The 26,550-nt window shown below is 59.8% G+C and overlaps 4 protein-coding genes across 4 annotated transcripts; 1 reads left to right on the forward strand and 3 right to left on the reverse strand.

The window, feature by feature from the left end:
• Positions 1–23: 23 nt before the first annotated feature.
• Positions 24–1,315, reverse strand: LOC121153791 (interferon lambda-4-like). Its single transcript, XM_040976534.1, has 5 exons — positions 1,169–1,315; positions 709–780; positions 493–636; positions 258–332; positions 24–119 (listed from the first exon to the last, which is right to left on the reverse strand). The coding sequence occupies exons 1-5, from the start codon at positions 1,313–1,315 to the stop codon at positions 24–26; spliced, it is 534 nt and encodes a 177-aa protein (XP_040832468.1).
• Positions 1,316–4,936: 3,621 nt separating this feature from the next.
• On the reverse strand, positions 4,937–6,249 carry LOC121153793 (interferon lambda-4-like). The gene is made up of 5 exons (XM_040976535.1): positions 6,103–6,249; positions 5,625–5,696; positions 5,409–5,552; positions 5,174–5,248; positions 4,937–5,035 (listed from the first exon to the last, which is right to left on the reverse strand). The coding sequence occupies exons 1-5, from the start codon at positions 6,247–6,249 to the stop codon at positions 4,937–4,939; spliced, it is 537 nt and encodes a 178-aa protein (XP_040832469.1).
• A 12,671-nt stretch (positions 6,250–18,920) lies between these two features.
• Positions 18,921–19,844, forward strand: SYCN (syncollin). The gene is made up of 2 exons (XM_040976615.1): positions 18,921–19,312; positions 19,812–19,844. The coding sequence occupies exons 1-2, from the start codon at positions 18,921–18,923 to the stop codon at positions 19,819–19,821; spliced, it is 402 nt and encodes a 133-aa protein (XP_040832549.1). The 3' UTR covers positions 19,822–19,844.
• A 662-nt stretch (positions 19,845–20,506) lies between these two features.
• Positions 20,507–22,770, reverse strand: NCCRP1 (NCCRP1, F-box associated domain containing). The gene is made up of 6 exons (XM_040976616.1): positions 22,476–22,770; positions 22,042–22,104; positions 21,911–21,962; positions 21,494–21,589; positions 20,952–21,090; positions 20,507–20,822 (listed from the first exon to the last, which is right to left on the reverse strand). Exons 1-6 carry the CDS (start codon positions 22,768–22,770, stop codon positions 20,682–20,684), a joined length of 786 nt encoding a protein of 261 aa, XP_040832550.1. The 3' UTR covers positions 20,507–20,681.
• Between the last annotated feature and the right edge of the window lie 3,780 nt (positions 22,771–26,550).

A 26,550-nucleotide genomic window follows, 5' to 3' on the forward strand; every position in this document is an offset into this window, starting at 1 on the left:
GCTTGCAGCGGCGCGTGCACCGCTCACGCGCGGACCGTTTCCGCCACCAGCCTGAGGTCCCAGGTGAGCAGCCGCAGCAGGTTGAAGACGACGGCGGCCTCGTGGCAGCGAGGAGGGTCCTGCACAGGGGACGCAGGCACAGTCAGGCTTGGTGGGCTCGGGCGCGTGGTCCCAGTCCACGTCCCCGCCCCGGACCCTGCTTGGCCAGGCGCGGCTCCCCGGCGCTGACCTGGCGCCGCAGGCACTGCCGCACTCACCGCCCTGCGCGTCTCCGCTCGCCTCCGCGTCGCTCGGGAGGACTTCCTGGAGAAGCGTGGTCGCACCAGCTCGACCTGGAGGTGCGCGCAAGGGGAGTGAGGCTCCGCCAGCCTTCCGCAGGTTCCCCGCGCGCTCTGCCCGGCACTGCCGCCCACAGAACCCGACCGGGAGCCGCACGCGGGGACCCTTTCTGGCGCCAAGCAGCCAGGGACTCTGGGTGCAGGTGTCACTTACGCAGGTCTCCACGTCTCTCCTGGCCGCCACCAGCAGCTCCAGTGTCGGGCCGACGCCAGGGAAGCGATCGAGCCGATGGAGGCTAGTCAGCACGGCCTGGGCATCAGCGAGGCCGCGGGCCACGTGGCGGAGTCGGGCGCAAGACTGCGGGAAAAGGCGGCGGTTAGCGCGGGCCGCGCCAGGTGCCCACGCCCTCCCCGCAGGCCCCGCACTCACCGACCGCCTTGGCGGACCCCGCCTCCATCGGAAGGAGCAGGTGCGGAGTCTCCAGCCCAGCGTCTCTTCCTCCTGCGGGTGGAGCGCCGGCTTAGCGTCACTGGTCATCGGCCGGGACCCCAAGCTCGTGCCCGGGACCCCAAGCTCGTGCCCGGGACCCGTGCCTTCTGGGGTTCCTACAGCCCGACCCCGAATGCCGCTCGTTCTCCATCGTGTCCGCACCAACCCACGCGCCCTTCGAAAGCCGATCGGGGCCAAAGGCCTCTGGGAACCCCTTTCCGACCCTGCACTGGGTCCCCCAGCCCCGGGTACCCCGCGCTGGCTGAGCGCCCTGTTGTGCGTATCCTGAGTTGTGACCCTGTTTCGGTGGGAAGAGCGGGCACATCTCTCGGGCTGAGCTCAGAGTCCTGGGAGAGGAGCTGGCGGCCCTGCGCCCTGGGTGGGGCTGTTTGTCACTCACGTAGCTGTCTCTCAGCGCCAGGGCGGCTTTCAGCACCTTGGGATCCAGTGAGCGGTAGTGCGAGAGCAGGCATCGTCGGGGCGCGTTCTCCACCGGCTGCGCTGTCGTCACGACCAGCATCCACAGGAACCACAGCCCCATGGTCATCGCCAACGCCGCACCGCCCGCACTCATCTTGGCTCCTGCGGGAGGCCAGGGGGCACGTGCGCCTGGGGCTGGAGGCGCCCGAGGCAGCCCGCCCTCCTGTGGTGTCCTGGGACCCCCTGGGCTCGGGCTCCGGCCTGCCCCCGCACCTGCTGGGAGTGCTCACTGGGTGCTGTGTTCTGCAGCAGGTTTGGTCCGTCGGTGTCCTCTGGTCTCTGGGTAGCGCGGGGTCCATGTCGAACTGTGGCTCTGGGCAGCCCATGGTCGCTTTTAAGGTCTGAAATTTTCCTGGGGCGATACCACACCCAATGGTAAACATAATTTTCCTATGCAGCGGGACCAGTGATGTCTTTCGTAACTTGCTATGAGTAATAAATGCCTCCTGAGTCCACTCCTCCATGATTTTTTCATTTTGAAATGGGAAACCAAATTAACCATGTAAAGATTGTTAAAATAAAAAATATTAATAAAAAAGATATATAGGTGAAAAAAAAAAAGAAATGGGAAACCAAAGCACCTTTTTTGGTCTTCCTTCGCGGCTGCAGCCTGGCCGAGCCCCCCAATCCCTGCTCTGCAAGGCAGTGGCTCCCCAGCTGCTCCCTGCAGCCTCTTTCTGTTCCATGTGGCCCTACTTCAGTGTTCCTGTGATGAACTCCTGCTTCAATTTTTGAATTTTTTTTTAAATTTAAAAAGCAGATTTACTGAGAAGGAGAGACAGAAACATCTTCTCCCTGCCGGCTCACTCCCCAAGCAGCTCCAACGGCCTGAGCTGAGCTGATCCAATCCCAAACCAGGAACCAGGAGCTTCTTCTGGATCTCCCACATGGGTGCAGGCTCCCAAGAGTTTAGACTGTCCTCTACTGCTTTCCCAAGCCACAGGCAGTGTTTCAGAATTGCCAGCGTCATGCAGCAACAAGCAGAGTTACAGCAAGGGGAGAGAGGAAGACCTTCCATCTGCTGGTTCACTCCCCAGATGGCTGCAATGGCAGGAACTGAGCTGATCTGAAGCCAGGCATCAGGAGCTTCTTGCAGATCTCCCATGTGGGGTACTAGGGCCCAAGGACTTGGACCATCTTCCGCTGCCCTCCCAGGCCATTGGCAGGGAGTTGGATCAGAAACAGAACAGCCAGGACTCAAACTGGGACCCATAGGAGATGCCAGCCCTGCAGGCAGAAGCTTCAAGTGCTGTGCCACAGCGTCAGCCATCATTCAGCTCGAAATAGCACAGCGGGGTGGAAGCCAGGTCTGTGCCCTCCCTACTCCCGCCTGGTTGTTTGATTTAAGCACAGTGGTTGCTGCAGCACCTCCATGGAGGCCCATCTTGCCTGCCAAGGTGGATTACATGTTGGGGTGCAGGAGTTGCAGGGGGCTGTGTTGGCCACACACTTGAGGTCCCAGGTGAAGAGGCAGAACAGGTGAAAGTGACAGAGGTCTCCAGGCAGTCAGGGGTTACCTGTGGGGTAGAAAGGCAGGGGTCAGTGGTTGTCTGCCATCTCCACCAGCGCCATCACCCTACCATCCATCTCCACCACCTGCCAGCATTCTAACTTCCATTTCTCCCATCTGCCGTCACCCCGCGCTCATCTCCTCCGCTTTCCACCACACCCACCTTGCCATCATCCCACCTTCCATTTTCCTAGCCTACCATCAACCCTCCCTCCATCATCCCTACCCTGAATCTCGCCCACCTGCACCCCCAATTGTGCCCACCGGCTGTGCCTGTTCATCTGTTAGTACCTCACACCACGGGGGCTTTCTGATATCCATTCCTACCTCAAGGAATATGGGTTAACCTACTAACCCCTTCACCCTGCCATGTGCTAGATCGTACCCTCATGCTGTGGACCACCCTGCACTCTGTTGTAGTGGGTACCTGCACCCTCATGCTGTAGGCTAGCCTGCATCGTCCTGCCATGAAGTGTGCTACACTGCACCCTTGTACTGTAGGATAAACTGCACCCTCCAGCATGGCTGTCTCCTGCTCTCCTTGCAGTGGGGTTCTCTGCACCATCACATCCTCCTGGGGTGCCCAGTCTCGTCTGGGAGTCTAAGGCGAATGTTCAGGGATGCCCCTGGGCTCTGAGCTCAACCCTCCTACGCACCCTGGGTGCCTGGGTGCTGGCTGCTGATGAAGTAGTACAGGTTCCTTTATTTTGTTGTTTTTTGGGTAGTAGCACAGGTTCTAAGCAGCCACAGGTGGGCGGGCAGGGAGAGGCAGGCCAGTCCTCACCTGGCCCCACAGCTTCTCCTCTTCATGTCCGTGAGGACACACCCTTCATTGTCCTCACTGACTCCCAGTGGCCACACCAGTTTGTCCCCCTCCTGCCCCCTCCCCCTTCTCTGTACCCCTGCCCCTCCCCCATGTGCTCATCCTGCTGGGAGCCCTCTGTCTTGCATGTCTCATTCCTCAGTGGTGGGAGTGTCCTGTGGCCTTGGAGGCTGAGTTGGCCCTAACACAGAAGGTTCTAGAAACCATGGCTGCCAAAGAGGACTCGGCCCTGGGTGAAGTCCTGGACCAGCCCCTCTGCATGCTGCACACATCCACACCCAGATTCGGTCCTGAGTGGGTCTTTGGGGGAGTTGTGGGGAACAGCCTGGATGTGGACAGGGCTCTGCCCCCTCCTTCCCTTCCCTGCACCCTAGGCCCTGTCTCATACATAGTCATCTTGTCTCTACAGCATCCTGTCAGACCTGATTTTCCCTGGCGGGCCAGATCCCGAGGTCGCCAGTTAGAGATATTTAAACTATGCCAGGAGTTCTGGAAGAAGGTGAGGTGGGGAAGGTGTGGTGCCCAGAGTGCAGTGGGGTGGAGAGGAGAATGGGAGATCGAGGGAGGGGTAGATGAGGGTGGCAGAGATGTGGGGTGGGGGTGATCCAGGATGGTGGTGGTGGAGTTTATGAAAGATGCAGGGTGGGGTGATTGAGAACGGGGGTAATGGAGGCTGTGGTGATGCCAGCTGGGGATGAACACAGGAGAGGGAGATGGAGGGTGGGATGCCACCATCATTAACAATGGACAACTCCTGACGCTCCAGGTGGTGCCAGGTGACTAAGCAGGAGACCCATGATGACTCGATGACGTGCTACCCCGGCAGTCCACTAGTGCCTCTCCACATAATGATGACCAAGAGCAGAAAATACAAAACAAGCATTCTTTAATCAACGGCAATAAATAAGCAAGGAGGTAGCATGGCCATGTCTGTCTTTCACACTCTCTCTCTTTCACACACACACGCACACACACATATACACAGACACACACACACAGACACACCCACACACAGAGACACTCGCGCAGGCGCCGAAACCCACAAACACACTCTAAAATAACAGTATCCAGGGGTAGAATAGCAGATTCTGCCACGACAATTCCTCTTCTGATCCCTCAGGCGCACGGGGCTCCCACGGCTGCACGTTCAGCAATCCACCCTGAGGGGCCCGTGGAAACCCAGACAAAAGCATCAACCGGATCCACAACTGCTGCTGCCCCCGCAGGCAAGGCAGAGCCGAGTGAGGATGGACGCCGCCCTCCGGAGACCCGCCTTCTCTTTCTGCAGCCCCTGGGGCCACACTAGCTCAGCGCGTCCAGACACCAAGTCATTCTAGCTGTGGCGCGGGCACCGCTCACACACACGGCCCGTCCTGTGCCACCAGCCTGAGGTCCCAGGTGAGCAGCCGCAGCAGGTTGAAGACGACGGCGGCCTCGTGGCAGCGAGGAGGGTCCTGCACAGGGGACGCAGGCACAGTCAGGCTTGGTGGGCTCGGGCGCGTGGTCCCAGTCCTCGTCCCCGCCCCGGACCCTGCTCGGCCAGGCGCGGCTCCCCGGCGCTGACCTGGCGCCGCAGGCACTGCCGCACTCACCGCCCTGCGCGTCTCCGCTCGCCTCCGCGTCGCTCGGGAGGACTTCCTGGAGGAGCGTGGTCGCACCAGCTCGACCTGGAGGTGCGCGCGAGGGGAGTGAGGCTCGGCCAGCCTTCCGCAGGCTCCGCGCGCGCTCTGCCCGGCACTGCCGCCCACAGAACCCGACCGGGAGCCGCACGCGGGGACCCTTTCTGGCGCCAAGCAGCCAGGGGCTCTGGGTGCAGGTGTCACTTACGCAGGTCTCCACGTCTCTCCTGGCCGCCACCAGCAGCTCCAGTGTCGGGCCGACGCCAGGGAAGCGATCGAGCCGATGGAGGCTAGTCAGCACGGCCTGGGCATCAGCGAGGCCGCGGGCCACGTGGCGGAGTCGGGCGCAAGACTGCGGGGAAAGGCGGCGGTTAGCGCGGGCCGCGCCAGGTGCCCAAACCCTCCCCGCAGGCCCCGCACTCACCGACCGCCTTGGCGGACCCCGCCTCCATCGGAAGGAGCAGGTGCGGAGTCTCCAGCCCAGCGTCTCTTCCTCCTGCGGGTGGAGCGCCGGCTTAGCGTCACTGGTCATCGGCCGGGACCCCAAGCTCGTGCCCGGGACCCCAAGCTCGTGCCCAGGACCCCAAGCTCGTGCCCGGGACCCGTGCCTTCTGGGGTTCCTACAGCCCGACCCCGAATGCCGCTCGTTCTGCATCGTGTCCGCACCAACCCACGCGCCCTTCGAAAGCCGATCGGGGCCAAAGGCCTCTGGGAACCCCTTTCCGACCCTGCACTGGGTCCCCCAGCCCCGGGTACCCCGCGCTGGCTGAGCGCCCTGTTGTGTGTATCCTGAGTTGTGACCCTGTTTAGATGGGAAGAGCGGGCACATCTCGGGCTGAGCTCTGTGTCCTGGGAGAGGGGCTGGCGGCCCTACGCCCTGGGCGGGGCTGTTTGTCACTCACGTAGCTGTCTCTCAGCGCCAGGGCGGCTTTCAGCACCTTGGGATCCAGTGAGCGGTAGTGCGAGAGCAGGCATCGTCGGGGCGCGTTCTCCACCGGCTGCGCTGTCGTCACGACCAGCATCCACAGGAACCACAGCCCCATGGTCATCGCCAACGCCGCACCGCCCGCACTCATCTTGGCTCCTGCGGGAGGCCAGGGGGCACATGCGCCTGGGGCTGGAGGCGCCCGAGGCAGCCCGCCCTCCTGTGGTGTCCTGGGACCCCCTGGGCTCGGGCTCCGGCCTGCCCCCGCACCTGCTGGGAGTTCTCACTGGGTCTCGCGTTCTGCAGCAGGTTTGGTCCGCCGGTGTCCTCTGGTCTCTGCGCAGCGCGGGGTCCACGTCGAACTGTGGCTCTGGGCAGCCCATTGTCGCTTTTATGGTCTAGATTTCCCGCGCTTTCGTGACGTTTCCTAACCCAGACACCGTTTCGGAACGTCAGCGCGGGCTGCTGGCCGGCTGCTGCCAGTGCAGAGAACTCTCCTGCTGCCCAGTACTGCTGATTTCTCATCCCAGCGCCTGTTGAGTAACTTGGGATGAGTAATCCTGTGAAATGCCATGACTTCACCTTTTGCTCTTGCCACTCCCTGCTCTGCAACGGAGTGGCTGCCCGGCTGGCAGCCTCTTCACTTCCATGAGGCCCTATTTCAGTGTACCTATGATGAACTTCTGCCTTAAATTTTTAAAAAAGATTTATTTTTTTTTTATTGAAAGGTCAATATACAGAGAGGAGAGACAGAGAGGAAGATCTTCTGTCCAATGGTTCACCCCCCAAGTGACCACAACGGCCATTGCTGAGCCAATCCGAAGCCAGGAGCTCTGCTGGGTCTCCCACGCGGGCGCAGGGTCCCAAGGCTTTGGGCCATCCTTGACTGCTTTCCCAGGCCACAAGCAGGGAGCTGGATGGGAAGTGGAGCAGCCAGGATTAGAACAGGTGCCTATATGGGATCCTGCATGTTCAAGGCGAGGACTTTAGCCTCTAGGCCTCCACTCTGGGCCCTTCAAATATTTTTCTTAAAAAAAGGTTGATTGAGGCCAATGGATGAAAGGTGTGTGTGTGTGTGCGTGCGCACATGCCTTTAAAAATCAATTAATCAAGATTTTAAAGAATTGATTGGCACAGAAATGTTTTGAATGTTCGCCTGGAAGAAAAATGAGGAAAAATGGAGCTGGCAAAGGCAGAGGGGGTCCCAAGCAGACGGAGACAGGGACCCAAAGGAAGGTGCTGGCTAGGGGTTTTGGGGGAAGGGAAAGTTCTGCACAGGCAACAGGCTGGGGTGCTATCCCTCCTCAGCCACATGGTACCCAGGACAGGCCCTCAGTGGAGCATCTGAAAGATGGATTCAGACTGAGTCCTTCTCTAAAGCTAGGATGCAACAGCTGTGAATCAGAAAAATAAAAAAAATCAAGTCTGACTCAGAGTAACCAACACAGACTACTTACAACAATATAACAAAATAAATACCCCTCAGGTAAGACAGGGCAGCAAGGAAGCAGGAGAGACCGGGAGACACGTTGGGCAGCAGGAGGCTTCGGACCAAGCCATCAGCTGGCACAGGACCACAGGAGGGTAAAGTCCTCTTGTCTGCCAGAGTTTTCGGGCCCCATTCCCGCTCTGACGTTCCGAAACGGTGTCCTGTGCCAGGGAAGCCCATTTCCACTTCAGACTCTCTCCCTGGACATTAAAAGCAACCATGGACCGGCTAGAGCCACAGTTCGACGTGGACCCCGCTCTGCGCAGAGACCAGAGGACACCGACGGACCAAACCTGCTGCAGAACACAGCACCCAGTGAGAACTCCCAGCAGGTGCGGGGGCAGGCCGGAGCCCGAGCCCAGGGGGTCCCAGGACACCACAGGAGGGCGGGCTGCCTCGGGCGCCTCCAGCCCCATGCACACGTGCCCCCTGGCCTCCCGCAGGAGCCAAGATGAGTGCGGGCGGTGCGGCGTTGGCGATGACCATGGGGCTGTGGTTCCTGTGGATGCTGGTCGTGACGACAGCGCAGCAGGTGGAGGTGGCGCCCCGACGATGCCTGCTCTCGCACTACCGCTCACTGGATCCCAAGGTGCTGAAAGCCGCCCTGGCGCTGAGAGACAGCTACGTGAGTGACAAACAGCCCCACCCAGGGCGCAGGGCCGCCAGCTCCTCTCCCAGGACTCTGAGCTCAGCCCGAGAGATGTGCCTGCTCTTCCCATCTAAACAGGGTCACAACTCAGGATACACACAACAGGGCGCTCAGCCAGCGCGGGGTACCCGGGGCTGGGGGACCCAGTGCAGGGTCGGAAAGGGGTTCCCAGAGGCCTTTGGCCCCGATCGGCTTTCGAAGGGCGCGTGGGTTGGTGCGGACACGATGCAGAACGAGCGGCATTCGTGGTCGGGCTGTAGGAACCCCAGAAGGCACGAGTCCCGGGCACGAGCTTGGGGTCCTGGGCACGAGCTTGGGGTCCCGGGCACGAGCTTGGGGTCCCGGCCGATGACCGGTGACGCTAAGCCGGCGCTCCACCCGCAGGAGGAAGAGACGCTGGGCTGGAGACTCCGCACCTGCTCCTTCCGATGGAGGCGGGGTCCGCCAAGGCGGTCGGTGAGTGCGGGGCCTGCGGGGAGGGTTTGGGCACCTGGCGCGGCCCGCGCTAACCGCCGCCTTTCTCCCCGCAGTCTTGCGCCCGACTCCGCCACGTGGCCCGCGGCCTCGCTGATGCCCAGGCCGTGCTGACTAGCCTGCTCGATCGCTTCCCTGGCGTCGGCCCGACACTGGAGCTGCTGGTGGCGGCCAGGAGAGACGTGGAGACCTGCGTAAGTGACACCTGCACCCAGAGCCCCTGGCTGCTTGGCGCCAGAAAGGGTCCCCGCGTGCGGCTCCCGGTCGGGTTCTGTGGGCGGCAGTGCCGGGCAGAGCGCGCGGGGAACCTGCGGAAGGCTGGCCGAGCCTCACTCCCCTCGCGCGCACCTCCAGGTCGAGCTGGTGCGACCACGCTTCTCCAGGAAGTCCTCCCGAGCGACGCGGAGGCGAGCGGAGACGCGCAGGGCGGTGAGTGCGGCAGTGCCTGCGGCGCCAAGTCAGCGCCGGGGAGCCGCGCCTGGCCAAGCAGGGTCCGGGGCGGGGACGAGGACTGGGACCACGCGCCCGAGCCCACCAAGCCTGACTGTGCCTGCGTCCCCTGTGCAGGACCCTCCTCGCTGCCACGAGGCCGCCGTCGTCTTCAACCTGCTGCGGCTGCTCACCTGGGACCTCAGGCTGGTGGCACAGGACGGGCCGTGTGTGTGAGCGGTGCCCGCGCCACAGCTAGAAGGACTTGGTGTCTGGACTAGCCGAGCTAGTGTGGCCCCCGGGGCTGCAGAAAGAGAAGGCGGGTCTCCGGAGGGCGCGGTCCATCCTCACTCGGCTCTGCCTTGCCTGCGAGGGCAGCAGCAGTTGTGGATCCGGTTGATGCTTTTGTCTGGGTTTCCACGGGCCCCTCAGGGTGGATTGCTGAACGTGCAGCCGTGGGAGCCCCTGGGCGGGTTCCGGGCGCCTGAGGGATCAGAAGAGGAATTGTCGTGGCAGAATCTGCTATTCTACCCCTGGATACTGTTATTAGAGAGAGAGAGAGAGAGAGAGAGAGAGAGAGAGAGAGAGAGAGTGTGTGTAAGAGCGAGAAAGAGAAATAAAGAGAGAGATGCTCTGAGACGCATGGGCATGCTACCTCCTTGCTTATTTATTGCCGTTGATTAAAGAATGCTTGTTTTGTATTTTCTGCTCTTGGTCATCATTATGTGGAGAGGCACTGGTGGACTGCCGGGGTAGCATGTCATCAAGTCATCATGAGTCTCCTGCTTAGTCACCTGGCACCACCTGGAGCGTCAGGGCTCCTACCTGTTCAGGGGTGCAGCTGCATGGCCTTGCCAAGCAATGCAGTTCCAGGCCCCAATTCCAGAGGCTGATGTGAGCCCCTGCTCAAGCCTCTGTCCCCTTGCTGGCCACAAGAGGGCACTACTGTGATGGACTTCTGCCCCTCTGGCTAGGCCAGCTCCAGCCCTGGACACGTTAGCCCCTCATACCCTGGGGACCCCATGATACCCAGTGCTGCCTAAAGGAATACGGATTGACCGGCTAACCTATTTCTTCCTGCCATGTGCTAGATCGTACCCTCATGCTGTGGACCACCATGCAACCTTATGATGTGGGCTATCCTGCACCCCCTCTCATGGGCTAGCCTGCATCCTTGTGTTGTGTCTAGAAGCATTTTCATCCTGTGGGAATATCTGCACCCTCCAGCATGGCTGTCTCCTGCTCTCCTTGCAGTGGGGTTCTCTGGACTATGACATCCTCCTGGGGTGCCCAGTCTCGTCTGGGAGTCTAAGGCGAATGTTCAGGGATGCCCCTGGGCTCTGTTACCCCTCCTACGCACCCTGAGTGCCTCGATACTGGCTGCTGATGAAGTAGCACAGGTTCTTTTTTTGTTTGTTTGTTTTTGTTTTTTCGCTGGTAGCACAGGTTCTAAGCAGCCACAGGTGGGCAGGCAGGGAGAGGCAGGCCAGTCCTCACCTGGCCCCACAGCTTCTCCTCTTCATGCCCTTGAGGACAAACCCTTCATTGTCCTCACTGACTCCCAGTGGCCACACCAGTTTGTCCCCCTCCTGCCCCCTCCCCCTTCTCTGTGCCCCTGCCCCCTCCCCCATGTGCTCATCCTGCTGGGAGCCCTCTGTCTTGCATGTCTCATTCCTCAGTGGTGGGAGTGTCCCGTGGCCTTGGAGGCTGAGTTGGCCCTCACGCAGAAGGTTCTAGACACCATGGCTGCCAAAGAGGACTCGGCCCTGGGTGAAGTCCTGGACCAGCCCCTCTGCATGCTGCACACATCCACACCCAGATTCGGTCCTGTGTGGGTCTTTGGGGGAGTTGTGGGCAACAGCCTGGATGTGGACAGGGCTCTGCCCCCTCCTTCCCTTCCTGCACCCTAGGCCCTGTCTCACATAGTCCTCCCCTTCTGCCTACAGCTCCCTGCCAGACCTCCTCAGCCCACAGGGGGCCCAGGCCCCGAGGCCGGCTCCCCCACTGGCTGCCCCAACTCCAGGAGGTCTCCAAGAAGGCAAGGTGGGGGAGGGGCAGAACCTAGACTTGGGATGAGTGGTGGCGGTCAAGGAGATGGAGGGTATGGCATATAGAGGATGGGGGTGATGGTAGGTGTGCTAGATGGAGGCTGGCATGCTGGCAGGTGGTGGAGATGGATGGTAGGGTGATGGTGCTGGTGGAGATGGCAGGCAGCCACTGACCCCTGCCTTTCTACCCCACAGGTAACCCCTGACTGCCTGGAGACCTCTGTCACTTTCAACCTGTTCTGCCTCTTCACCTGGGACCTCAAGTGCATGGCCAACACAGCCCCCTGCAACTCCTGCACCCCAACATGGAATCCACCTCGGCATGCAAGATGGGCCTCCATGGAGGTGCTGTCAACTAAGCTGTCACTGGCAATGTCAGCATCCCACATGTGGGTGTCTGTTCAAGTCCTGGAGGCTTTGCCTAGCCAACCCACCTGGGAAGGTGGCAGAGCATGGCCCGAGTGCTGCGAGCTCCTTCCCGACTTGGGCCCAACCTAGTCGCATCCCCAATACCCCCAACCACTCCCTGCCCAACAGCTCTCTGCCTTTGAAACAAACCAGCAAGGCACATGGCTTCCAGCTGTGGCATCTTCAGGATCTGTTTTTGAATCATGAGCTGAGAAGCCCTCGGTAGGCACAGCCAAATGCAGGCTAGGTCCCATCTGTCCAAGGGGAGGCTCTGCTTGTGGGCCGCCCAGGGCCGAATCCCCAGCTTCCAGGTGAGGGTGAGGAAGGGCGTTTGTCAGCTGTCATCAGGACCTGGGTGGAGTCCCACAGGACCGCGCTGAAGCAGGTGCACCTCGGCTGGCCGAGCCAGACTCGCCCCCTCGCGGCCTTGCAGGGCATGACCATTCATTCCTGGCAGTCTCCCTATTAGAGGACAGAAAAGCAGGGAGAGCTAAGAGGACTCTCCCGCAGGGTCCAGCGGCAACCACTGTGGTTAAATCATACAACCAGGCGTGAGTAGGGAGGGCACAGACCTGGCTTCCACCCCGCTGTGCTATTTCAAGCTGAATGATGGCTGACACTGTGGCACAGCACTTGAAGCTTCTGCCTGCAGGGCTGGCATCTCCTATGGGTCCCAGTTTGAGTCCTGGCTGTTCTGTTTCTGATCCAACTCCCTGCCAATGGCCTGGGAGGGCAGCAGAGGATAGCCCAAGTCCTTGGGCCCTTGTACCCCACGTGTGAGATCTGCAAGAAGCTCCTGATGCCTGGCTTCAGATCAGCTCAGTTCCTGCCATTGCAGCCATCTGGGGAGTGAACCAGCAGATGGAAGGTCTTCCTCTCTCCCCTTGCTGTAACTCTGCCATCCAGGATATTGGGACCGTAGGTGGTGGCTTAACTTGTTGCCTCATGGCACCGGCAATTTTGAAACACTACAGAGAAGGGCAGTGGATGGCGCAGCAGGCGAACTGCTGTTTAGGATCTGCGTCCTGCCTCGGAGTTGCCGGATTTGATCCCAGCTCTGCCTCTAACAGGTGACAGCTCTGGTGTGGCCGTGACAGCTATGCACTTAGATGCAGGGTAAGGCACGGCCCCTGTGCTGGGTGCCCTGGAGAGAGCCGTGGGGGAACCTCACACTGGCAGGCACCGCTGGTTGCATGTCCGTTCTGGGCTCAACACTAAGGACATGGCCCTCCTCGGGGCCGCGAGGGGCACCGACGTTGGCCATTTCCCTGAGATGCATTTCCCCCTTTGGGCAGGAAAGTTTTGAGTAGCCTGACATGGCCTTGGATTCTGATTCCAAAGACAAACATGTTAGATTTCTGTTTGTAGACACTTTTTCTTTTTTTAAATTATATTTTTGACAATCTTTACATAGTTAATTAGGGTAAAAAGGTTCCAGGGCCACAGGAAAGTGGTAAGACTATTATTTCCACATTGTTTCCTTCATGTATCTGAGGAAAAGGGGGATTTTTAAGAGAGAAGCCCCACCCCGTCTCCCACCCACCCCAGGTCCCCGATGTGGGGCACGCTTTGAGGATCTTGCTCAAGTGGTTTTGATAGTTCAAAACTCATGAATTGCTGCCAATCCCGCCGCTCCAAGCACGAGGAAGTCGTTGAAGAAGCCACTGATTGACACAGTCCATCTTAGAGTCTCTGTTTGCACAGTCTCTCTGTCTTTCCTCTGCTCTGTATATCTGGCTTGGCAATAAAAAAAATAAATAAATCTTTAAAAAATAAAATAAAGTCACATATGTAAAAAAAAAAAAAAGGCTCCCTAAAGCTAAATGTTGATTATCAGCAGGCATTTGAAAAGACTCACCAAAGCACTGCAGTTGGAACTCAGAGCTGAGGGGAAACCAGGGACAGCACCAGGAGCCAATATCAAACAAGTGTGAAAAACAAAACCAAAAAAGCGAGCCTCGGGTTGGGCGAGGTGGCCTAGTGGCTGAGGTCCTCGCCTTGAATGAGCTGGGATCCCATATGGGCGCTGGTTCTAATCCCGGCAGCTCCACTTCCCATCCAGCTCCCTGCTTGTGGCCTGGGAGGGCAGTGGAGAACGGCCCAAAGCTTTGGGACCCTGTACCCATGTGGGAGACCCGGAAGAGGTTCCTGGCTCCTGGCTTCAGATCGGCATAGCATTGACTGTTGCGCTCACTTGGGGAGTGAATCATCGGACAGAAGGCCTTCCTCTCTGTCTCTCCTCCTCTCTGTATATCTGACTTCCCAATAAATAAATAAATCTTTAAAAAAAGTCTTAAAAGGAGGGGCAGGGGAGCCCTGCGGGAGAGTTTAGGTTCTGTGACCCTGCTGCTGGTCATGGTGTGGCCGAGCTTGCTCTACCCATGAGGGAGGCTGAGTCGCTTGCCCAGGCGCACATAGCACACAGGTGCCAGAGGCAGGATCCGAACCTGGTTCCCTTGACTGCAGCAGTGGTGGGAGAGGGAGGGCCGATCTCTGGCGAGCACTTTTGACGCCGCCTCCCTGGGGTCTGGTTCCCTGGAGAAGCTGCCCACTTGGCTCTCTGCCTCCCTGGCTGGCTTAGGGTGCCACGGGCCCACCCACAGGGCTCCTTGTACCACAGCTTGTGCCAGCCCCGGCGGAGCCCCAGGCCCAGCGACCCACGGGCTCCTTCGTTCACTGGTGTTTTTCTTTTTCGATCCTGCTTTCTGCCCTCGCCCACCCCTGGGGTCCCTGCCACTCCTCGCTCTCGGGCCCTTGTCCATGGCAGGTTCCAGATCTGGGCTGAATTCTTGCTTCACCGTGCGGGAGTAGAGCGCCTTTCTCTTCAGTGGCCTCCAGCAGCCAGGCCTGCCCTCCACACTCACACAGCCTCAAGACCACCCTGCTCCTCTCCGGCCGGGGGGTTACAAGCGCCTGCACGGTTGAGCAGCTCTGGTGTAGACCAAAAGGCTATAGACAAGGCGCCTCAGCTGTCGTAGGTTCGGCTGAGACGGTGGGAGCCAGCCACGCCCTGCAACCAGATGATCCCCGACCTTTCGTGGGTTGGAAAATATCCCGTTTCTCTCCAGGTATGGTTTTACCAGGCACCACATCAGACTCCAACAGTTTCTTTCTTTCTTTTTTTTTTTTTTTTAATATTTATTTATTTGTATTGCAAAGTCAGATATACAGAAAGGAGGAGAGACAGAGAAGAAAATCTTTCATCCGATGATTCACTCCCCAAGTGGCCACAACAGCTGGAGCTGTGCTGATCTAAAGCCAGGAGCCAGGAACCTCCTCCAGGTCTCCCAAGTGGGCGCAGGGTCCCAAGGCTTTGGGCCGTCCTCCACTGCCCTCCCAGGCCACAAGCAGGGAGCTGGATGGGAAGTGGAGCTGCTGGGATTAGAACCAGCACCCGTATGGGATCCCAGCTTATTCAAGGCAAAGACCTCAGCCACTCGGCCATCATGTTGGGCCCCCAAATAGTTTCTTTTAAAATATATATAATCTATGCTGAAGGCAGAGGGAGTGGCAGATGACTCACAGACAGCGATCGTCCGATCGCCAGCCTGTGCTCCACTCTCTCCCAGACTCAGGACGTCAGGCTGGGTTTCCCTGTTGGGGCAGGAACTCGAGTGCCCTGCACTCCTGCTGCCTCCCAGGGTGCCCACGAGCAGGAGCCAGAGCTGTGCACCCAACCCAGGGACTCAGATCTGGGATACTGGAGTCGTGAATGGCAGGCTCTGTGGGAGTGGGGAGGGAGCAGCTGGTGCCATGGCATGATAGGCTAAGCTCCCAGCAGTGGCGCTGGCATCCCAAATGGTTGCTGGCTCGTGTCCCAGCTCCTCCATTTCCAATCCAGCTCTCTGCTCCGTGGTCTGGGAAAGCAGTGGAGGATGTCCCAAGTGTTTGAGCTCCTGTACCCACATGGGAGACCTGGAAAAAGCTCCTAGTTCCTGGCTTTGGACCAGCTTAGCGCTGGCCCTTGTGACCATTTGGGAAGTGATCCAGCACATGGAAGATCTCTCTCTTTCTCTATTTCCCTCTTTCTGTAACTCTAAATTTCAAGTAAGATTGAATAATTTAAAAAAATAAGAGCACAGATATTACTTGCGTCTGGTGCTGTGGCATGGTGAGTTAAGACGCTGCCTGCAGCACCAGCATCTCATGTGGGTACCAGTTCTGACTCCCAGCTGCTCCACTTCGGATTCCAGCTCCTTGCTAATGTTCTGGGGAAGCAACACAAGATGGGCCAAGGTGCCTGAGTGCCTGGTACCATGTGGGAGACCTTGATGAAACTCCAGGATACTAGCTCCTGGCTTCAGCCTGGCCCAACCCACCTAGGCATTTGTGTTTGAACTGGTGGATGGAAGATCTCTCTCTTCTCCTTTCTCTCTATAGCTCTGCTTTTCAAATAAATTTGGTAACTGCAAAAAGAATGCTCTTGCAAGCAAGAAAAAGACACATATTCTGAAATGGAGGGGCCAAGGTAGAAAATTCCTGACCCAAAGCCCTGGGTTCTTATCAAATCTTGAACTTGCATCAGAATCCCCATGCAGGCTCCCTGGGACTCAGCCCCACTTGAGAACGTGAGGGTGGGCTGAGGATTTGAGCTTGTAGGAAATTCCCAGAGGACCCTGGCCCTGGGAAGCCGACTTTGGATCACATACCTGCCGCTGTTAGGGGGTGTGACTTCCCTCCACCACACAGGCACGATCCAGGGCCAGGTCACTGTGCAGCTGTCATGAGCCCCTCAGTGTGAATGTTGGACACAGTGGGAGTCTCTGCCTGCATTTACCAGACACACTGACACACACTGACACATCAGTTAGGTTATGCGTCCCCACCACCGCCCTGTTACATTGTTTCCCTGCAGGTGCAAACACATTTCTCTTTTCTTTTGGGGGCCATTTCCCCATGTAGCCTTCTCCCTTGCCAGTGGGTGGCTGAGACAAGCTGAACCCGGTTGTGAGAGCCCAGAAGAGGATTTCCTGTTAGAGGAACCCCTTGAAACCCACACCAATGGGTCACCCCTTGGCGTTCCCAGAGGCCTTTGCAAAGCAGTCCTTTCTGCACTCCGTGTTCCCATGACTGATCTGCTATCTGACTTGTTCAAGGGCTCCTAGGCCCTTCAGGACAGAACATTCCTAACAACAACAAAAAAAAGCCTGTGTAATAAGAAACTATTGACTTACCTGCTGTTTGCCCTGCGTGCTAATGAGCAGCAAGGATGTCCTGGAGGTGTGAGGACACCACGGGGGTGCACACCTGTGAGGGTAAGGCAAGAGGAGAGGAGGCCTGGGGGCTTACGGGGGACACTGGCTGCAGGGGGTGGGGTGGGGCGTCTGTCTCTTCCACCAGTGAGGGATGACCGCTGGGAAGGGGCGTCCTTCCCCTGTCCACTGGGTGTACGTCCCTGGACTGCAGGTGTAAGGCCGGCATCGGGGTCTCCTTGGGCCCTGAGTGATGCCAGCTGCATCATGCCCCTGGCCTGCCTCCCTTTTGGAGCCTCCCCACCCTCACTGCCACTGCAGGTGTGCCGCCTGGCTCCTTGCAGGGGTGAGGTGGACCGGGCTGCACCTGCCCTCTGTAACAGGAGGGTGGGGCTGTGTGACCCTGGGGCTCGAGAGGCGGCTCTGGGAAGTCAGCGGCTGCAGATTAGATTCTGTGGGGTCACGGGAGGAAAGGAAAAAAGGATTGAGGTTTTGGGATCCTTCCAGGAGGGGTGAGGCCAGCGCTGTTCACGCGACACCTGCTGTGGATTTCCAGTGGTCACATTCACACTACAGAAATGTGTACAGTGTTAATGCGGTGCCAAGCTGCGCCCCCAGCAAGGCCGTGCATTGCTGCTAACACGGTGTCCTGGCTGCCACCGCTTTTCTGTCGTGTTCTTCCTTCCTGTTAGTCTGCGGAATGCAGGAGGAAACCAAGCTCAGGGAGGCCGGGTCACTTGCCCGAGACCACAACATGGACCCAACTGCAGGTGTTTCCAGCCTTCAGCTGGTAACCAGTGCACCATCCCGCCCCACTGCGGGGTGCAGCGGGCAGCAGGCTCAGCTGGATGGCTGTAGACAGAGCCATCTGTCATTGCCGTGTGGGTACTGAGGCCTCACTATGCACTTACCTGCCCATCAGGTGCTATAGCAAGGATGGCAAGCAATGGATCTCATTGGGGCTTGGGTGTACACATGTATTCCTTATGCCAAAGTTCTTCTAGATTTTTTAGAAGATGCATTTAGTTTTATTGGAAACTCAGATATACAGAGAAGAGGAGAGACAATGATCCCTCCATTGGTTCAATCCTCAAGTGGCCACAGCAGTCTGGCTGAGCAGACCTGAAGCCAGGAGCCAGGAACTTCTTTTGGGTCTCCCACACGGGTGCAGGCTCTCAAGGCTTTGGGCCGTCCTCCACTGCTTTCTTTCCCAGGCCACAAGCAGGGAGATGGATGGGAAGTGGAGCAGCTGGGACACGAACTGACACCCATTAGTTATCCCAGTGCATTCAAGGCAAGGACCTTAGCCACCATGCGGCCCAGAATTCGTTCAGTTTTAAAGATTTACTTTTATTTGGAAGGCAGAGTTATGGAGAGGGGAGAGAGCTCTTTCATCCACTGGTTCACTCCCCAAATGGCCACAACAGCCAGGACTGAATCAAACTGAAGGCACGAGTTTCTTCTGGGTTTCCCACGTGGGTGCAAGGACTCAGCACTTGGCCATTCCCCGCTCGCTGCTTTCGTCGGTGCAGTAACAGGGAACTTGGTGGGAAATGGAACAGCCAGCACATGAACCAGCACCCATATGGGATGATGGCAAGCGGAGGCACTTAATTAGCCTGTTGTATCCAGTGGCTACTCCAAAAGATATCTTTTTAAAAATTTGTGTAATTATTTGAAAAACAGAGAGATCGAGACAGAGTCTTTAATTCATTGATTCACTTCAATGCCTGGGACAGGTCTAGTTCAGACCAAAGCTGGGATCAAGAACCCACCCGGGTCTTCCACGTGGGCAGTGGTGGCGGTGGGAAGGGAGTCCCGGGTTCTTGAGCCATCACCCACTGCCTCCCGGGATGCCTATGAGCACGAAGCAGGACCCCTCCGAGCCAGGATTCCATGAAAGGCTACACCAAGGGACACCAGCTTTCCCAAAGGCCCGCTAAGTTCCATGTAAACACGATCTCGTGTTTCTGGGTCAGGAGCTCCCAGCTGGGTTAGCAAGGTTCCCCTCCCCTCCCGAGGAGTCCTTATCTCGCAGCTTCTCCCTTCCCACGAGTCGGGTCCATAAAAGCGCGTGTGCGGCCGCGGCCTCAAAGCACCGCCACCATGTCCCCGCTGCTGCTGGCCCTGGCCCTGGCCCTGGCGGCCGCCCCCGGCACCCGAGGCGCCTGTCCAGCAGCCGCCGACCTCAAGAAAGAGGACGGGACGCGCACGTGCGCCAAACTCTACGACAAGAGCGACGCCTACTACGACAACTGCTGCGCGGGGGCCGAGCTGTCGCTGGAGCCGGACACCGACCTGCCCTACCTGCCCTCCAGCTGGGCCAACAAGGCATCCTCGCTGGTCGTGGGCCAGCGCTGCGAGCTCACCGTGTGGTCGAAGAGCGGCAAGGAGGGCAAGACGCGCAAGTTCTCCGCCGGCTCCTACCCGCGCCTGGAGGAGTACCGCCGCGGCCTCTTTGGCGACTGGAACAACGCCATCTCGGCGCTCTACTGCAAGTAAGTGCGTGTCCCCGGCCCGGGGCTCCCAGCGGGCCCAGACCTTCTGCCCTCCTCCCCTCGGCCCCAGCCCCTTGGATCTCTCCCCTGCCTCCAACACCCTCACAACACCTTCCCAAATCTCCCGAGGGGGTCCCACCCACCTGCAGGTGCATTTCTAGGACGGAGCGGGGTCCAGCCCCAGTTCCAAACTCTGGAAATCTCAGAGTTTAAGATCTCCCACCTGCTCCCTACCCACCTAGACCTTCAAGGTCAGCCCTTCCCCCACTCCCACATCCCCTCTTCACAGCCCCTGAGATCCTCTTCCAAGCCAGTCCCAGGCAGCCCTACTCCCAGAAGCTCCAAGAACAACCCTTTAGTCCAGCTCCCAACTCTCCCTGGCCAGGACTCCCCCTCTGGCCCCAGCCCCCCCAGCCCCCCCCCCCCCATTCACCCTGGCGCTCTGGGACCCTGGAGCCCCCTAGTAAACTCTGCAGGCTTACTGTAAGCTCTATTGCAGGTGTTCCTGATGGTGTGGTGCTCCCTGCACCCCAAGTCCCTCTGCTGAGCTCCTCACCCGCCTGCCTGAGCCATCAGCTGCAGCCCCCTCCCCTCCCCTCCCCAGGAATCCAGAGCTGAGGACTTCCTGCGCCCCATCCCTGCCTGCCTTGAAATACAGCCTGTGCGAAGCTGTCCCTGGCTGCCATCTGCTTGTTGTGGGGTCAAGTGCACTCAGGACCCAGCGGACTTGGGGACTGGGTGGGATGCAGAGCAGCCCAGCCAGGCCTGCTCAGCCTAATCCCGGGTTGGTGCCAGGGGTGGGCACACACTCCGAGTGGGGTGCACACAGACAGGGCACCGCTGGCTGTGGGCTGGATATGGGAATACTTTTCCTTGCTTTTGGGGAAACAACCTTTTCTTCCCCAAGCTGGCCCAATCTCCCAGGAGCCTCCTGATCCTCTCAGGATCTGTGCATGGGGCTGCAGGGGCCCCATCCATCAAGGTGTGGCCAGACCCCAAGCCTCCAGGTTTCTTTAGTTCTTCCTTATCCCTGTCACGCCCCTGGAGGACACTTTTGGGCACATGTGCCTGTTTCTGGTCAGCCTGCAGCCTGGTGGGATGGGGATGAAGTGAAGCAGTTGCCACCACCTCTGGGTTTATTCATTCTTTTGGCACAAGGTGATGGAGCACTTGCCATGAGCAGGTGCACAGCACGGCACCTGTAACAGGTGGCCCCTACCTCTTGGCGCTCAGAGAGTAACGGCATTCAGGGAGGAGTGGGGACATCAGGGCCAGGCTTTGGGGGGGGGCGGGCAGGACCAAGGACATGCTGAGAGCACAGGAAGAGGGGAGAAGCGAGGTGTGAAGGGGCAGGGGAGTTGAGACGCAGTCATTCCCGGAGCTGCACAGACACGGAGGAATCGGTCACCCTGGTCCGCCACAGTCCCCTGGGCTCTGTACGGTTCTTGGCCTTGTGCAGGAAGTGGACAAAACGCACACCAGGCCCATACTGGCGGAACACGTGGGACACCTGTGCCAGCAGCCGGGTCAGGAAGGAAGAAGCAGGGTCAGTGACCCGCAATAGCTCCACCCCGTGCCTTCCCCCATCTCCAAGGTCTCCCCAAGTCTGGGGAGGGGACACCGAGGCAATAATCCTCACCTGGACCCAGCGGCCAGGTGGACCTCTCCCCCCGGTTCGGGGGGCCACATGGTGCTGCGCAATGACCGAGCGGCGGTCAGCGGCCAGCAGCCACACGTGCAGCTCGTAGACGCATGCATCCAGCCGGCTGTCCTCATACCTGGGGGATGGGGCGGGAGCTTTGAACCACCCCTGCCACTACCATGGTGTTAACATCCGCCCCTGTCATGGGCACCGCCCAACACCCCACCCATGTACCACACATACCCGCTGTACCCACTCTGCATCCCAGGCAGTGACCTCAAGGGAGTGAGTCTACTGGGGTATCTGCAGCCAGGGTGGGGTGGGGTGGGGTGGGTGATCAGGGTGCCTTCCTGGTGGAGTCAGGTGTAATGGATGCCCCCAAAGACAGGGAGAAGTCATAGAAGGGACAGAGTTGGCTAGGAGGAAGGAGTCGCCTGGTCACAGCCCTGGGGTGTTTCCAAAGCCCAGGAGAGAAGAGAGAGGCCACAGTCCCAGAGCACAGGGTCCCGGGTGGGGCCACACCACCCCGGCGCACGCACCAGTCCATGACGGTGATGTCTGGCTGCTCGTCATCCAGGAGCTCCTCCCACAGGCCCTCGGCCAGGAGGTCTATGCATTGCTGTTTCACGGTCCAGCTGTGGGCGAGAAGCGGGGGACCCAGTCACCGCGCTCCCCTGGGACCCCAGCTGGCTGGCTATCTCTGCTCCTACCAACCTGGCTGGGGACAAAGCCCTCCCGTCTGAACCCCTCACTGCTCAGAGGAATGCTCATGGCTGGGATGAACCCACGGTTACATGGCAAAGGAGAAGCAGAGCCAGGATCTCACCGGGGACATGGGGTGGGGGTGGGGGGCTGTGGCTCTGCATTGCCTGATGGCAACCTCGCACAGGAGCCTGGCTAGGAGTCAGTCTCTCCAAGCCCCAGAGTGAAGGGGACCATGGGGCTCTGGGATTCACCTGAGTCCCTGCTGGAGCTGCTCCATTCCAATGTGCCATCCGCGGAAATTGCCTGGTATGCGGAGGCAGGCAGGGTTAGTTTAATGGGGGACAGGGTGGGCTTGCCCTCCAGCCCAGCCCCCAGAACTCACCCAGTGCCTGCAGGGGTTGCTTGGTGGGACCAATAGGAGGCGCTGGCTGGTAGATGTTGATGCCTGGAAAGGTGCAGGGGTGCGCTAGTGGGGGGGGGGGGCGCAGCCTCAGGCCAGTGACCCCCCCCCCACTCCCTGCCCCTTCCTTCCACCCCCACCCTCAATTTCAGGGCGGTACTGCAAGGGCAGGAACCTGCACCGGGTCAGGCCGGGCCAGACCAGCCAGGCAGGGAGAGTGAGTCAGACCCGGGGGAGGGGGGGTGGTAACCCAATGATGGAGGGGTTGGAGGGAGAGGGGCGGAGGTGAGCCAAAGCCGGAGGGACGAAGAGAGAGAGGTACAGGCAGGTGAGACGGAGGGGCGCCGGGGCGGGAAAGGAGCCGGAGGGCCGGTGGGCGGAGGGCGAGAGCGCGGGTCCCCGGGTGCGGCGCGCACCCTCGGGGTTGGGCGAGCGCAGCAGGTTGCGGTAGAGCGGCCGCCGCACCAGCAGCAGCTTCCAGGTGAGGCGCGCGGGCAGCTGCAGCCCCCCGCCCAGAGGCCCCCATTCGTCCAGCAGCAGCTGCCGGGCGCCCGCCTCGGTCGGCGGCTCGGGCTCCGGGGCGGCGGGCGATGGTGGCGACGGCGACGGCGGCGGCGGTGGAGAGGGCGGCAAGGGAGGCTCCTGGGGCTCCGCGGGTCCCGCGGGCTCCGTCTCGTTCCGCAGCGCCTCGTCGTCCCGCACCTCCTCCATGCCAACGTCCCGCCGGCTTGGGCGACTGGCCCGGTTACGCTGGGACTCTGGGTTAACTGGGGGCGAAGGGTGGAGGATCTGCGCCCTCGGGGGCCTCCTCCCTCAGACTCGGGAGGCCGGCCCCCTGTGGATCACAAGCCCCGCCTCATCCCTCAGACCCTGGTCCAGCCACACCTCCCTTAGATCTGAACTCCCAGCCCTCCTCCCTCAGACTTGGAGATTAAGCCCCGTCCCACATTACAAACCCTGTGCCTCCTCCCTCTCACCCAGGGGTCCAGGCCCTCCTCCCTCACACCCAGGGGTCCAGGCCCTCCTCCCTCACACCCAGGGGTCCAGGCCCTCCTCCCTCACACCCAAGGGTCCAGGCCTTCCTCCCTCACACCCAGGAGTCCAGGACCACCCCCTCCTCCCTCACACCTAGGGGTCCAGGCCCTCCTCCCTCTCACCCAGGGGTCCAGGCCCTCCTCCCTCTCACCCAAGGGTCCAGGCCCTCCTCCCTCACACCCAAGGGTCCAGGCCCTCCTCCCTCACACCCAAGGGTCCAGGCCTTCTTCCCTCACACCCAGGAGTCCAGGACCACCCCCTCCTCCCTCACACCCAGGGATCCAGGCCCTCCTCCCTCACACCCAGGGGTCCAGGCCCTCCTCCCTCACACCCAGGGGTCCAGGCCCTCCTCCCTCACACCCAGGGGTCCAGCTCCTCCTCCCTCACACCCAGGGGTCCAGGCCCTCCTCCCTCACACCCAGGGGTCCAGCCCCTCCTCCCTCACACCCAGGGGTCCAGCCCCTCCTCCCTCACACCCAGGGGTCAGGCCCTCCTCCCTCACACTCAGGGGTCCAGGCCCCCACACCCTGTCCCTCAGTTCTCCCCACTTCCTGCCCCAGTTTTCCGGGGCCAGCTGAGGACTAGGCCCCGGAAGGTGGGAGAGGCTATGACAATGGGGCTAATGGCAGGCCTGTATCTCTCTAATGAAGCTCACCCGCCTCATTAAGATCCATGGCAGATTGGGCGGGGGCGGGCTGATGAGGTTAATAATAAAGGCTTCCCCTCTTCCCTCCCTCTCTGCCCCCCATACTCCCATGCAGGCTCCTGGGACCCTGGTGGGAGATCTAGGGAAGCAGCAATGGGGGGCCAGGGAGACCTAGGAGGCCCAGCTGGGCAGACACTGCTGCCTCCTCGGAGTCTCTGCATGTTCGCCTTCTGCCCTCCTGCCTGGAGGTCACAGTGTAGGGGGGTAAGGAATGGGGCAATGGTGGGGGCAGGAGGCTGTAGGGTGCAGTGGAACCTGTGGAGCCAGATGCCCATGACCACTTCCTGCTGTGACCACAGCCCCACCTGGCTCAGAGAACGGGGTGCCTGGGCGGCCCCAGGATGGTGAGCTGTGGGGTGCGCCCTTGGCAAGCTCTGAAAGACACTGAGCACTGCCACGGTCACCTGGTCATCTCGCCCCAACAGAGGCCAGCGCGTGCCCTATCCTCTGCTTGGCATTTTAGAGATGGCTGCAATAGGTCTGCGCATGCGTGGGCACCTGATTTGCTCCAACCCCCTACACAGCCACTACCCTGCATGGGCTGCCACTGCTATGCTTGGTTCACAGACGCCAAAGCCGACAAGGCTGCCTTCCCTGGCCTGGTCCCATCTTGTCCCAGATGTTCCCATGGGCACCTGCCAGCCCACATTCCCTGGGGATGCATGCTGGGACACTCCCAGGGCCCGCACCCCATGACAAGGTGCCTAGGACTCCAGGGGGGTGTCTGCATGTCCTTTAGGCTTCATTGCTGCCCACGACCACGCTAGGAAGTGGACACCTGCATCACACCCTATCTGCCAAAGAGGAAATGGGCACAGAGAGGTCTAGCAACTGAGCGGAGGCCGCTCAGCTGGCCGGGGTGAGCCGGACTCCTTTGCTTACAGCCTCAGCTGAGACAGGGACACAGAAGGCCCCAGGAGAAACTGGGGCTGGCAAATGGGCACACGCAGGTCGTGGTCATGGCCTTATGCTAATGAATGTCCACCTTGAACTTGTTGAACCTCCTGGCAGCCCTGCAAAATGGGGACTAGAGATTCCCCTGGTGGGGCAACGTTCAGATTGGTCAACTGAGGTAGGAAAGGGAGGGGCAGCCTCCTTGAGGGGAAGGTTGGGGGTTCCAGAGCCTGCGAAAGGGAGGGGGGCAACACACTCATGCATCTACATGGTATGGCTCCCCCTATACCAGGAAGTCGGCAGCAAATTCCCAGTAAGCACTGGCGGATCCCGTGACACACGTGCCTGCACACACATACCTGCACACACACGCTCAGCCAGAGCCACTCCTGACCACCACAAGCCCCGGAGCCTGTACCCCTTCCCTGGGGCCCCCACCCTCCCTGCCTGGGGAGGAGGCGTGTGGGGCGGGCGCAGTCAGAGCAGAGTCCAGGTCAGAATCCAGGGCAGGGAGGGGCTGGGAGTCGGGGAGACCATGACGGGAGTGTGATGAGCACTACAGGCTGACACCGACCGGAAGCCTTGTCCACCCACGCGCACTGGAGGCAGCCAGAGGTTGTTCCCAAACCTAACCCCATCACTAGAAGCCCTCCAGGGCTCTCTGGTTCCCTCAGGAACTTTGTCCCCCACCAGGCAAGCTTTTCCCTTCTCCCATTGCCTCCCTCCCCACAACTCCCCAAACCTAGGCCCTTCCCCTTCCTCCCCAGCATCCTTCCCTGGGGAGGTGAAGCCAGGCCTCTGGCACCTGCTTGAAACACAAATGCTGCCGCTCGGGGTTGGAACAGTAGAGTGGAGGCGCCGTGCTCTCCCCACCTGGAAAAGAACTTGGCAATTTTTAATAAAAGCCAACACACTCCCACCTGCTATCCTGAGCAGCCATTCAGGAGCTGGGAAAGCCCCACGGTGGCCGCCATGCAGGGGGCCCAGCCCCAGTCCCAGGAGCAGGTGGCAGTTAGATGTGTGAGCCCTGTCTGCTCCGCCGGGGCTTGGGGGTGCAGTCTGTTTTGTCTGTTTTGTCTGTTTTGTCTGCTGCGATAGAGGGCCGTGGCTTTGGCCTGGCTTTGCTTCTTGCCAAGGGGCAGGAAGTAAGGGCTCACATCCTTGGGTCCCTGCCAGTCATGTGGGAAACCCCGATTGAGTTCCTGGCTTCCGGGCTCCTGTCTTCAGCCTGACCCAGCTCTGGCTGTGGTGGATGTTTGGGGAGCTTGTCTCTTTTCCCCTTTAATATAAAGATGGTTGTATTTTTCCTGCTTTGTTTCTTATGGAGGTGTGGATCACCTGCCACAGAAGCCATCCACTTGAACTGCGTAAGTTTGAGGTGTGACTGCATACGCGGACAGCAGTGACCAGGACAGACGACAGCCGTCTTCCACCCCGCCGGAAAGCTCAGTCCACTCTGCTTAGTGGAGCCCCTGGCCGGCACCAACCTGCTGTCCTGGACTCTGGCTCGGTTTTGCCTCTTCCAGAACTTCAGGTCAAGGGGACTGCACCGCGAGGGGCCCCGCAGCCTGGCCTTTGTCACTCTGCCTCGCGACCCTTCCGTCCATTCATGTGGCGCCGCATTGTTCTGTGTTTCACTCACGTACTCCTGTCTGTCCCCTGACCTGGCAGCTGACCCTGAGCTGTTAGGTGACAGACGAGGTGGGGCTCCCCAACAGGATTAGTGAGTGGAGAGGAGAGGAAGTTGGCTCCTGCCTTGTCAAGTGATCGATTGGCAACTTCTGCCCTGGCCTTCAGTCTTCAGGTGGTGAAAAGCAAACCTTTTTTTTTTTTTTTCAAAGACTTATTTTATTTTT

This window comes from Ochotona curzoniae, unplaced genomic scaffold (genome assembly GCF_017591425.1).
Source record: "Ochotona curzoniae isolate NIBS_2020 unplaced genomic scaffold, NIBS_Ocur_1.0 contig_2699, whole genome shotgun sequence".
NCBI classification, from domain to species: domain Eukaryota; kingdom Metazoa; phylum Chordata; class Mammalia; order Lagomorpha; family Ochotonidae; genus Ochotona; species Ochotona curzoniae.

What these genes read in the sequence shown, in the direction of transcription:
- LOC121153791 (XM_040976534.1), bottom strand. Translation starts at nt 1,315, where the DNA reads ATGACCATGGGGCTGTGGTTCCTGTGGATGCTGGTCGTGACGACAGCG. An exon ending in TGGCGCTGAGAGACAGCTAC is followed by an intron (nt 781 to 1,168) that starts GTGAGTGACAAA and finishes CTCCACCCGCAG; the next exon opens with GAGGAAGAGACGCTGGGCTG. An exon ending in GAGCGGAGACGCGCAGGGCG is followed by an intron (nt 120 to 257) that starts GTGAGTGCGGCA and finishes TCCCCTGTGCAG; the next exon opens with GACCCTCCTCGCTGCCACGA.
- LOC121153793 (XM_040976535.1), bottom strand. Translation starts at nt 6,249, where the DNA reads ATGACCATGGGGCTGTGGTTCCTGTGGATGCTGGTCGTGACGACAGCG. An exon ending in GGAGAGACGTGGAGACCTGC is followed by an intron (nt 5,249 to 5,408) that starts GTAAGTGACACC and finishes GCGCACCTCCAG; the next exon opens with GTCGAGCTGGTGCGACCACG. An exon ending in GAGCGGAGACGCGCAGGGCG is followed by an intron (nt 5,036 to 5,173) that starts GTGAGTGCGGCA and finishes TCCCCTGTGCAG; the next exon opens with GACCCTCCTCGCTGCCACGA.
- SYCN (XM_040976615.1), top strand. Translation starts at nt 18,921, where the DNA reads ATGTCCCCGCTGCTGCTGGCCCTGGCCCTGGCCCTGGCGGCCGCCCCC.
- NCCRP1 (XM_040976616.1), bottom strand. Translation starts at nt 22,770, where the DNA reads ATGGAGGAGGTGCGGGACGACGAGGCGCTGCGGAACGAGACGGAGCCC. An exon ending in GCAACCCCTGCAGGCACTGG is followed by an intron (nt 21,963 to 22,041) that starts GTGAGTTCTGGG and finishes TCCGCATACCAG; the next exon opens with GCAATTTCCGCGGATGGCAC. An exon ending in CACCTGGCCGCTGGGTCCAG is followed by an intron (nt 20,823 to 20,951) that starts GTGAGGATTATT and finishes CTGCTGGCACAG; the next exon opens with GTGTCCCACGTGTTCCGCCA.